The sequence below is a fragment of the Linepithema humile genome, chromosome 6, assembly GCF_040581485.1.
Source record: "Linepithema humile isolate Giens D197 chromosome 6, Lhum_UNIL_v1.0, whole genome shotgun sequence".
NCBI lineage: Eukaryota > Metazoa > Arthropoda > Insecta > Hymenoptera > Formicidae > Linepithema > Linepithema humile.
This window is the reverse complement of record NC_090133.1, coordinates 2,994,064-3,006,125: the sequence shown is the minus strand read 5'-3', so window position 1 is coordinate 3,006,125 and position 12,062 is coordinate 2,994,064. Positions and strand designations below refer to the sequence as shown.

Below are 12,062 nucleotides of genomic sequence, written 5' to 3'. Positions count from 1 at the left end.
GAAATAAATGCAACTGACTGACGAACAATAAACAATATAGATTAAAATGCTATTAGAAATTAAAGAAAGAAATTCTAAGAGAAGAAATAAATTTCAAACTCTTCATAATTCAAGTATTGGCTCGAACTATTAGCTATTTCGTCGATAAGATTTTTTTGTAAAACTTTATCGTCACAAATAACTCGCGAATAACGATAAATCACCTAGAAAATCTTATGCAAATTCAGTTACATATCCTGTCAATATTCGCATTACATTTTCTCGTCACGGCAAAAAGGTCAATTTCCTCTTCATCGCAAGAGGTATCTGTGGATCGATAAGAGACGTCCTCGTGTGATACCGCTGTCTGTCTGTACGTCTTTTTGTCTACCTGTCTGTCTGTCAATGTTCTCCATTTACGTCGATCGCTCGAGTGGTTGAGATCTCAAACCGAAATTGAAATCATAGACATCAACCGTGCATGATTTTTTAATTTCCTTGAATTAATTATATTGAAATATAAATATATGTGTGACGTCTAATGTAAAACGTTCAATATCAGGAAAAAAGACTTTATACGTCTTTTAGATATATACTTAAATAATAAATATACTTATATATAAAGTATATATCTTATATACTTTAAAGATTTTCTTCTTTAGAACTGAATTAACATCAATTTTAAAATAAAATCTTTTCTCTTTCCTTAAAGTTTCTTGTCCTAACCTAACCTAACCTGTTGCACTGAATGTTCTTCACTAAAAACACTTTAGCATTGATTTATTCGCGACAAATTATCGACGAGCAAAATACAGGCACAAAAGAAAATACACAATTTTCTGGCAAATTACATCAGCATTACTGCTTAACAATTGTTGAAAAAAAAAAATACGTACTTGTTTGCCGCACGGCGCGATCCGGACTGCGAAGAACAGCAAGTTTCAAACGGAAAATTGACTTCGTCGATTGGCCGGTAATTCGTGCACGCTCTGACACTCAATTAAGCGACCAGATCTCCCCAGCTTCGGGCGTTGTGCGCGAATATTCGCTAGGTATACAATAAATTAGTTTCGTCTTTTTCGCTAGGCACAGATTAATATCAATACTTTTTTTTTTTTTACGTGTTCTTGAAACACGAAGCTATCCTTTTAGTTTCATATTTTTATTTGTATTTTCTAATTGCTTTAATTATTTGAAGCTTTATTTTAATCACTTTATTGCCAAAATTTCATTTTTTTTCAAGTTATGTATTATTTCGGAAAAAAATATAGTTGCATTAAAAAATGTATTTGCAGATTACTGCACATGTTTTAAACATAGAATTATTAATATATTTTCTTTCACTATTGTATGTACGAAAAAATATTGAAGTAAAAAATTGAAAATACGAGATATTCATGCTTTATGCAAAAGTATATCGGAATAAAATATGATGTATCTCATTTTATTTAATTTTATCTTAACGTTTATTTTTATAGAATAATATAATTCTCTCCTACCGGTGGAGAATATTTTACTTTTCTATTTTTACTTCGATAACCGTAAAAGAGATTATGCATTCATAAAAGAGTTAACGCATTCAAATTGTTTCACTTACCCTGACAATGAGCGATAAAAATGTGTTTTGTTTTGCACTGGTTAAAAAACAAAAATTGAAACTGGCAGCTTATAAAACATAAGAGAACACGAAACTTTGAAGAGATCAAATTTGATAAGATCAAATTTTGGCTCTACAGTTACGCAAAAGTAATGCATATTTTCCGCGACAGTAAAAACGCGACAATTGTTGCAAAATTTATTTTTTTACATATACGATATGAAAAAATAAACTCATCGAAGTCATATCGGTTTCAGTCCCTACTAAGAAATCGCTAATTTAATGTCGTAATACGCATGCTATCTTGTAACGCACTGTTCATTACAGTACTATGTTCTGTTTACGAGCGAAATATTTTATCTCGGTCGCGCCAGAGTTATCTCAGTCAAATATTAACTATACCAATAAGAACCATCTCTCTTACGTGTGTCTAATATGTTTTCGCTGAGAATGCTCTTTTCAACAAGGTCAGTTCATAGATCGAACTCATTTGATAGTTAAATATCTTAAAAATATTTCTTATTTATAAATACATTTCTTATAAAAGTCCAAGAAACTTTTTCTTTAAATTAAAAAAAAAAAAAAAAATTACACCGGCGACTGAAGTATTTTTTGTACAATTCAGCGTGTGCATCGTATTTTAAATTCATGCATTATTACTGTAGAATTGAACATTTAAAACGGAGATTAAAAATTTTAATCACAGAGATTTAATTTAAGAAATGTTCATTGTTTTAGAAGTCTTATTGCGTTTTTTTTTAACTGACATAAAATATAAATATAAAGAGCCTATTTGGCCGTCGCTTACAACAAGCTCAGACGTACACGTTATCCGAATCTAATTCACACTTTTAAACTATTTCTCCTTTAAAACTCTTAATCACTGTGTGTATGTGTAAATATGAGTTCAAGTGTATGTACGACTGCAGTGTGTGAGCTCGGGTCCTTCGCTAAGCCCAAATGACTGTGCGGTTCGGTCATGCTTGCAGGTGTCTCATTGCGTTTAGGACTTTCTTCATGGTATTGCCATCTAACGGTAGCCTACCTTGAATATTTCCGCGTCCAGGTACGTTTTGAACTTTTACCATCCAGCGATGAAAATACTATCGCGCTTATCTTCTCAAGATAAGCCTGGTATCAGCCACAAAAGTTACCAAATAATTGTACCCTCCAGTCGCTAGATGGTAGTACTATATCCTTCAACAGCGAAGTCGGAATTATTTTTGTCAGTATTCGAAACGAGGACATCATAGAGATAACTATGCGTAAGTAGATTTTGCAACTATTAATACGATTTCTCAAGGAAAGGAATAATTGTAATAATTTGTGATAATAATTTTTTATCTTGCGAATATTTTTGAGAGAGAGAGAGTCGCTATGATTACGAGACGCTCCGTACAAATCGCTTTAATAGCAGAATCTTTCCAGACCGAGTGTTTAAATATAGTTAAGAGATTAAAACTGATTCTCTCGAGCATGCCTGGAATAAAAGGTAAAAATTTGTACGCTATTCCAGGTCGATTTTCCGCTGATAATCCTTCCTCCGACATTTACCGATTTTTCAAAATTTATCGAAACCTTTGAACAATATTTCCGTATCACTCTGTATTTATTGTTCATCGCCGAGGGATCTACGCGCGGGTAATTCGCTAATGTAGAGCTACCCTGATACCAGCTCGCCTCAAAGTTCACCTTTTACCTTCTCTCTCATCTTTCCCTTTTTCCATCCCCTCCGCGCTCTCCTTGCCGCCACCATTTCCAATCCTCCTCTTCATCCTCCTCTTACTCCTCCACGCACTCCTCTGTAATTCTCTTTACTCATAGCTCGTTCTCTATCTCGCTACAACTTTTCCCCGCTCGGTCTCTACCGTGCGCGGCGTTATCTATCCTCTTGAAGCGAGCTATTACCCGATTGTTTCTTAAATAAAATATCATTGGTATCCCATCGCCAACCACTCACAATAATAATTGCCTTGCCGGTGTGTCAACCGATCCTCTCTCGCGCAACTACTCTTCTGTCTCTCCGGATCTCCCTCCCTTTTTTTCTTTTTTTCATCTTTTAGTCCCCGCTATCTGTCACACGCGCTGTAAAGAAAAGATTTCGCGATATGAGACAGTCGCGGATCACACCACAGAGTGTTGTGCAATATCGTGTATTAATACGTTAATCAATAAGACATCGATATGGTAATTAATACCATCGCTTTTTCAGAACTTTTGCCGAATATTTCATGTTCTTTCAAATCCGAGCAATCAAAATCGCCTCAAAAGCAAAATTATTCTAATTTCGTAAACGAGCATTTTACAGTTTTAGCAGCGCAGCTAGAGCATTTTGCTTACTAGATAATTAATTATTATTAAAATATAAAAACCTTAAAAAAAATTAAAAAATCGCAAATACTTGCAAAAAAAAATTGATTATTGAAAACTCGCAATTTATTTTCGTTTCGTGCGATTAAGATCGTCTCAAAAGCAAAATTATTCTAATTCTGTTAACCAGCACTTTACAGCTTTAGCAGCGCTGCTAGCGAAATCCAATTATCAGCGGCACGTTTGCGCGCTGTTATTTTCTCGCCCAGAAAATTCGAAATATCAGCGCAATGGCCCTTCTAAGCTCGCTCGGGCTCGCGTTATCGGCACAATAAAGGGCCGGTAGAAGACTATCAATAATTACCTGGACCCATGCCCGCCTAACTCTAACGAAGGACGACTTCTAACGATCCCTCGCCAGCGTCCAACTTCTGGACGTAATTAATTCCCGGGCTAACCTGGAATGCTATAATTAATTGCCGGTGGGGCTGATGAGGGGCAGAGCGCAACGGGTGCAACAATATGTACCCGCTTCGATTAGAAGTGTGGGGGGGAAGATAGAGGGAAAGGAGGGAGGGAGGGTACTGCCTCTGCTCGCAGTTATGCAATTAATTAAATTCAGTTTGTTATTCGCCGTCGACTGTTAATTGCCGCAAAACTTCAAGAAACTACACACGCTTGACGTTTCAAAATGCATCATCGTCCGTGCTGAAGATCGCGAAAATCTGCGTGCGTCTATCGTCAATTCGATTTTCGCCGCGTTCGTACTCTCGCAATTATTTACTACGTGCTACATAAAGACGCGCTATTACCAATCTGTAGAAAAAGCACGGTCCGAAGAAGTTAATGAATTACGTGAATGATGCGCTCATAATTAACGATCGCGTATAATCGCGCGCACACACAAACGCGCTTATTTAATTTCAGATTTAATTGATACGCTTGTAAACGTAAGACTGCCGGCAAATAAAGGATTAAATGCGATGGTAGCACGCGGCTTAATTAGCGAGGAAAGTTTCCTTTTCTTTCGCTTTCGCGTAATGAAGCCAGCCTCGGTTCTCTATTTACCGGTGAAAAGATTATTCCGAATAATGAGAGAAATCAGAAACTGATATATTTTTTTCAATTCAAAAAATGGTCTCAATACTTTTTTCTTATTTATTTGTCAGGAATAAAATATGAAATGTGCGCCCACGCGCACTCGCGATCGCGTCGCGTTTCAGAGCGTCGGAGAGCAGTCTCGTTTCGCTCGCCGCTTTGGCGCATCTACTTGGCCTTTGTTTTTAAGAACGAACAAAAAGAGAGACCGGCAAGAGAAGAAGAAAGGAGGAAGAAACGAAAACAATCGATATGACACGCTAGCGGGGCAATCGGGCCGCGCGTTCTATTCGCGGTGCGGCCAATCAAAATGCCTACTACGTCGTCGGCAGGCCCGCTAATTAGACGCCACGTAAATCAGTCCTGAAACTCAACGTTAATTAACACGGGTTTCCGTTGGAGTTGCTTAGCCACCTATTTATCGAACGACACGAACGCAATATGGTCGGACACGTGTACGTCCGTTAAATACCTATCCGACTAGAGAATGTCGGGTCGCGCGCGCATTGCCAAGGAGCTGGCTGAAAACGCGGCGGCGTGCCGCGTCGAAACATTCGAATCATTCGAATTAATTCAGCCACTCGGGAGTAGAAGGAATTAGAAATCACCATTCTGCCGATATCGGTTCGCGCTAATCGAATTAAGCGCGTGCTCTCTCTCTCCTTCCTTTCTTCCTTCCTCGCCCGTCGTAGTCGTCACTGTAATACGCGGAAATATTACGAGTCCGCTTAATCCTTAAGCGCCGCTAAATATTCATGGCGCATGAATGTAATTTGAGGACCGGGGGACTAGCGGGGAGGGAAATCAATGATCACGAGCACGAACTCGTTTTCTAAAAACTTGTGATTTTATTAATTAATAAACGTGTTCGTATAGTTGTGTTTCATGTGTAATTGTATTTTACAAGAGGCCGCGAAACCACATACAGGATGTCGGGTCCCGAATATGAAGAGTCCGAGATAAATCAAATAACAAAATTAACTAGACGTGCGTGGGACTGAGTCATGGTCCGCGCGCGTGTCACTCGGCCGGGGATTTTCCGTGCTCGCGCGTCCACTTCCGGGCCCGCCGAGTGCCAACTGCGACACGCAGTGTGCGCGCAATCCAGTCCGCGCGATTAGGAGATCCTCCGAGTATCAACACGCGTGCGATTCGTTCTGCTCCGCGAGCTTCGTACGATTGTCCTTGGGCTTTGCTGTTTCGCGCGAATTACGAGAACAAATTGCGATATCTCCGCGCGACGGTGCGGTCGCGCGAATCGGCTTATGCGACAAAACAACAATGTCTCGGAATGATTCGAGAATCATTTGATAATGAATGAGCATTCACGTCGTCAATTTTGAGATTACACTCTAAAGAAGCGTGTCAATAAATGTAAATACAGATTGCAAGATAATGTAATGTTACATTCGTCGAGACAGATAATTCGATGAGATGATTAATTAGCGGTGAACAAGCTGATCGGAGGAAAAGCCGGAATCATTCATTATCCGCTCTATAATCGCTGATGGCGGACGACACTGCGCGACGCACTCAACAATGCAGGACCGCGAAAAACCATAACGTGTCGCGTGTCGGTTAATCGCCCCGTAGAATAACACGCGGCAGACCCGTTCGTCGTTCGCGCTCGATAGTAAATACATAACCATTATATCACACAATATACTTTAACAATATACAAAATGTACCCTATATACAAAATTACACAATCCAACGATGCACAAACTTCGGTCCGAACGGACTCTCGGCTCGACCCGGCGCAATCCGATACGACGAAGAAATGAGAACAAATAATAAAACAGACACAAGCCCGTTCGAACTGAACAAATTTATTCTCTAATTAGATGTAACTTATATATTCTCGAGTTAAGGATAAAGGTAAAAATTAGAATAACGCGTCTGCTGCTTACAGATCTATATATTTATGCATCTGCAGTGGGAAATCTGCCGCAAATTCAATATTCGTCCATCCGAGTTGATGCCGAAAAAGTTTGTGCACCCTTGATATAACCCATCAGCGTGACTCCTTGTCTAACCTACATGTACATTGTATATACTATTCTGTATATACTACTTTTCTCTCACTTTCTCTGTCAGCATCGTTTGCCCGCAGAGTCATGTTAGACAGAAATCGATTTCGATCCTTTGCGGTGTCGTTCGGCGTCGACTAGTAATTGTTCTCATCGCGATTCGAGCGCTTCGCAGAAGTTTGAGTCCTTAATCTTCAGTGGATCGTTCTCTCTTTTTTTTTTTTTTTTAACCGTAAAGGCTTCACTTTAGAAAAGAATGTATTTAATGTGCGGCTTACGCAAGATATGGTACTGATTTCGAGATGTCGCACTGTTTTACGGTCCTTAAAATTTTTAGAGGGCCGCGAGACGTTGCGACGTCTTGAGATCATAATTTGTTGCATACTAAATACATACATTCTTTCTTAGAACGAAGTGTTTACGATTAAAAAGGAACGCCTGTGGTCCACTAAAAATGAAGAATTCAAATACCTGTCGAGTCGCTATTATATCATACAAGTTCTTAAGCATCGCTTTTGTTCGGACAATTTATCCATGCGCGACGTCTCCTTGATACACACAAGTTTACTCGCGACAAGTCTCGGCGAACTCTCCAAGTGTGAACGATGCTTAATTGGCAATCCGCGCGACGTGTACGGGGTCAACGTTTGACCCCTCTCGTCTGGCGACGGCTGGATCCGCGAGTCAAATGTTTGCAAACGTCAAATACATCTGAAAAATATGTCTATTTATAGCGGGTACATGACAATGCTTTAAAAAGAAAGAATATTTAAATTTACAGACATCACCACGCTCGGTTTTTTTCCATCACGAGGTACTTTTCGAAATTAATCCAACCATCGCCTGCCGCCCACGTCCACCTTCCCGAGAGTTGAAGCAGGAGTATTTGACGAATAAAACGAGTTAAAACAGGGCAATTTCGCTCTCGTGATACATACATCTCGCGCCGAAATTCACCGCTCGTGAATCCGTTGTACTTTGAGCTTCGAGCATACGTTGCGTCAATGTCATTTCTTGCTTTGCCGCGAGTTATGTCACTAACGTGTACGTGCAACGGGGGATATTGTGAACGTCCGTGCGCCAGTAACGCGCGATCGCCTCTTCGCGGAAGAATCGCGAACGAAGGATCGAGAATTTTCCAACCGCGACAAAGAAAGAAATCCCAACAGAAGGATCGACACTCCTTCGCGAAGAGCTTGCAGCGTCGTTACTGGCAGACGCATTTCTGTAGACAACCTGCATATTGACAATTTTAATAACCAATGCACAACGTAGACTTCGCTAAACGACGGGGACATATTCTTCAGAATAATTGAGCTTTGTTCTCTCCAGGAAAACGACGTCTCAATCACTTTTACATGATTTTCCCGTTCTATATGTAACATCGTAATATACTTACGATTAGAGACTTACGATAATTTAATCCGGATGTGTCGGAAACACTGCCGCAGCGAAGAACGGATTTTGTCTTGTACAATAGATTTAATTGATTATGCTGCTTTGAGAATGGCGAATTCTCGAGAGAGAGACAGAGAGAGGAGGGGGGGGAGAGGAGGAGAGGCAGAGAGAGAGAGAGAGAAAGAAGTGCTGGGGAGAAAAAAGCGGGAAAGGGAAAAGCAAGGTGACGCGGGTACCTAACAAGGAGGATTCGAATGATAATTCCGTGTCGTTCGTCTCACCTCGGCACTCAATTAACGATGGCGGGAACAAGGGCCGCCTAATGAGTTTACGGAGCGCGGCGGCGGATCGACAGATACGATAATTTTGAAAGAAAAATAATTTTCTAAGGGTCCAGAACTGCGCGCCGTCATCGCTTCGCGCGTCTCTTGTTCGATCGCCGTCGATTTATCCCCCCCTTCGCCCCCCGCTATCTCTGTCTCTTTCTCTCTCTCTCCCTCTGCTTCCGATTGCCATCTGTCTTTCTTACGTGATTAGATCCTTCGATCGCACGTGTTGGATTCAGCACAGACTTCTGTACAGAATGCTGATAAAAAGTGGCAACTAAATTTTACAAGCATACAGTATTCGTCAAACTGGAGGAAATATTAGTTAAAATAATTTATATTTCAAAAGTTACAAGTTCTTTTGATGATTATTAAACGACATTTAAATAATCGATACACTTGCATTTTCGAAATATAATTGTTGCCGCATAATTGCTAATTGCACCTAGCGTTAATTTTTCGACTAAATTCTCACAGATGACAGTGGTTTGGATTTTCTATACAGAAGTCTGTGCCATTCTGTTGCTGATGTTTCCTTCGAACAGGCGACAGCAAGGAATCGAGTGCGGACTTGCGAAAATTTGAACAAAATGACAACAAATTGTATTAATGGCTTAATTATTCCGAAATAAAATAACGTAGAGTCTTGAACACCGAGACAATTCGGCGACGAGTTTGAAAATGACGCGTCGATAAAAGTTATTTAGACATTTGCAGATGCGTGAAAGAATGCGCCGATCGCAAGTGCCATTCAACGAATTCTACATTCCACATCTTGTGTCGAGATTATCCTAACAGGATGGTTGCGAAGAGTTTTAAAGAAGAAAACTGACGTCACTACTGCGGCTGGTGGTATACGCACGATGAGTCGCACTTTAGACTTTCTTCGATTTTTTTTTTACAATTGAGCAAAAATTATTATTAAGAAGACCGGCGGACCTATGGCAAAGATACTTTTGCAATGCGGTGTCAAGTGTCATCTCAATTTGTCACAGACGCTTCCAATATTTCTTATTTCTGAAGAAATAAAAAGTAAATTGCTAAATTCAACTCAACATCATTGGACTTTTAGGCGCTCTCAGACTCGTAATTGATATATCCGCAAGACAGAACGAGACCGAAGCAGTGCCCGTGTCAAGTTGAGAGATATTTACAGCTACAAATCATTCAAGTTCGAAGACGGTCAATGATCATTGAGTCGTATATTCTCGATGTATCCGCGCCAAATTTGGACGCACTCGACACACCAACATCGTCAAGAGCGCAGTGGCGCTCGCGGTATCCGCGGCAAGTTCAATTACGTTCAACATCACGTGGTGCCTAGCTGGCAAAACGTTTCGGCTGCCGTCAAGTTTGAGTTCAAGTCACGTTCAATATCACGGCGCCAAAATCCAGAGACACTCGATTTGTAGAATCGCCGACGGCGAGTGACGGACTACGCGGAGGAGTCGCCCCCACCTCGTCTCTTGGCGATTTCTCCGGGGAACCTGGACTCGCAACAATGGGCAGGCAGGCGGCTGCTGCTGCTGCTGTTGCTGCTTCATCGCGACGTCCCTTGGAATTCGACCCGGCTCTGCGGCGAACAGTTTCAGTCGCAGGTATCCTGGGCCCAGGGCGACCAGTCCTGATAGCTGGACGCTTGCAGGTGCGATTGCTGGGCCGCCAGACCCGGATGCACGAGTGCCATCTGATGATGGTGGTGATGGTGATAATGGTGATAATGCTGATGACCCGGCGGAGGCGGCGAATAGGGATCCATCCCGACTGCGACGTCCACAACGTCTACCTGTGGCGAAGGTACGACGACGGGGGGCGTCGGCTGCGGAGAAGGTTGCACCTTCTTCGGGCGACCGACCGGGTTGCCGCCTCATTCGCGGCTCCTTCGAGGCCTGCCGACCTTACCTTTCCTAACGGGTGCGCCGCTGTTGCCGCCCGTCGCGGCCGTCGCCGCACCGACGCCCGTCGCCTTCACAATTTTGTGCCAGTCGGATTCGCAGACCGGCGAGCCCGACATTAAATAATATCTGAAATCATGAGATTCGTGTGTCATGTATAGAGCTTGTTACTTCTTCACTTCAGATAGATCTCATTGCGGCAAGATGGAAAAAGTGATGCCTACCTGTCGCCGGAAACGAGTTGACCGCCGCATTTATTGCAGTTGAAACATTTTAAGTGAAATACCGATTCGCCGGCCCTCATCACCAGTTCGCTCGCGGGTATTTGGTTACCGCAGCTCCCGCAGACGCCGCTGCTGCCGAACATTCTGCAACAAAAACAGGGAGAGAGTTGCGATTAGATTAAAATCCGAGGATTCGTGACATTTGCGAATCCGGCGATTTGGAAGAATCGCATAAATATGTGGTACGTCGAAGCGCATTAGACAAATTCGACGCGGCCATCCGAGGCCGGAGCATCGGTCGCTGAGAGCGTCGGTGACAGGTGTCCGATTATGGTGGTGGATCCTCCGATTATTTTTAACAATTTCGCCCGCAGGCTGACGTGTGCACACAGAGTTCCAATACCGGCGCGCCGCGGCGATGTGCGTGCGCGCGCTCGCTCGTATCCTCATTAATGGCAGTTAATGTTTGCGAAGCGGTTGTCAGCCGTATACCCGTCGGCTCGTAAAGTCGGCTGTTTATGCAGCAATTAGCCATGTAACGATACATAGGTATGCCGAATGGAGATTCGAAGCGGACGCCACGATTTCACGTCTCTCATGACCAACGGCATAAGCGGGAATTCTTTCGCGCGCGAGAGAGAGAGAGAGAGAGAGATGCACCGGCACTCCAATGTCTTTCCCGAGTTCAAGAACTGAACCTTCATATCGACGCATCATGCCGAGATCCGGAAAAGATCCAACGACACACTCGCGATTGAGTGCTCGGACGGACGTCGCGCAAAGTTAAAACCGGATTCCTTAATTTAACTTTAATAAAATATTTAATTAAATCAACTTTTGAAACACGCGATAGAGAATCGGCGTATCGATATTTGCGTCAGACTTTGCTCGAGAGCGCGCATAAGGTTGTTACGACGACGGAGCGGATTGGATTTGAGGTTTCTCGTTATTAATTTAATTACCGGCTGACAGTTCTATAATTAAATTGCTAATTTATCTGTCCGGGATCTGGCTGATCGCGCTAGAACAGCCAGTATCTCGATGATTGCTCGCCGAATGACGTTTCAATTCTTTTCATTTTATTCTCTCTCTTTCCTGTATTTTTTTTTTCCACGGTTTGTCTTCGATTGTTCGAAATACCTCAATTATACATGCTCGTTCCTTTCGCCGGAAAATGTGCATGCAAACAAATTCGCGTTCTGTCC

General features: G+C 42.1%; 2 protein-coding genes across 7 annotated transcripts in view; both read right to left on the bottom strand.

Moving 5' to 3' along the window:
* LOC105670671 (diuretic hormone receptor-like) overlaps positions 1 to 2,509 on the bottom strand; it is a 35,854-nt gene extending 33,345 nt beyond the window's left edge. For 3 of the 4 annotated variants that reach the window (XM_012364315.2, XM_012364316.2, XM_012364319.2), the window contains exons 1-2: positions 1,577 to 2,504; positions 876 to 1,027 (exon numbers count right to left, since the gene is read on the bottom strand). The gene's annotated coding sequence lies outside the window, so the exon portion shown is untranslated. Of the gene's footprint in view, positions 1 to 875; positions 1,028 to 1,576 lie in introns of all 4 variants that reach the window. The other variant, XM_067357420.1, reaches the window with a different exon arrangement.
* A 3,300-nt stretch (positions 2,510 to 5,809) lies between these two features.
* LOC105670630 (uncharacterized) overlaps positions 5,810 to 12,062 on the bottom strand; it is a 178,649-nt gene continuing 172,396 nt past the window's right edge. For all 3 annotated transcript variants that reach the window (XM_067357434.1, XM_012364254.2, XM_012364256.2), the window contains 2 exons: positions 10,858 to 11,001; positions 5,810 to 10,762 (listed from right to left, as the gene is read on the bottom strand). In XM_067357434.1, the coding sequence (XP_067213535.1) occupies positions 10,606 to 10,762; positions 10,858 to 11,001 (301 nt within the window). In that variant the 3' untranslated portion in view covers positions 5,810 to 10,605. The remainder of the gene's footprint in view (positions 10,763 to 10,857; positions 11,002 to 12,062) is intronic.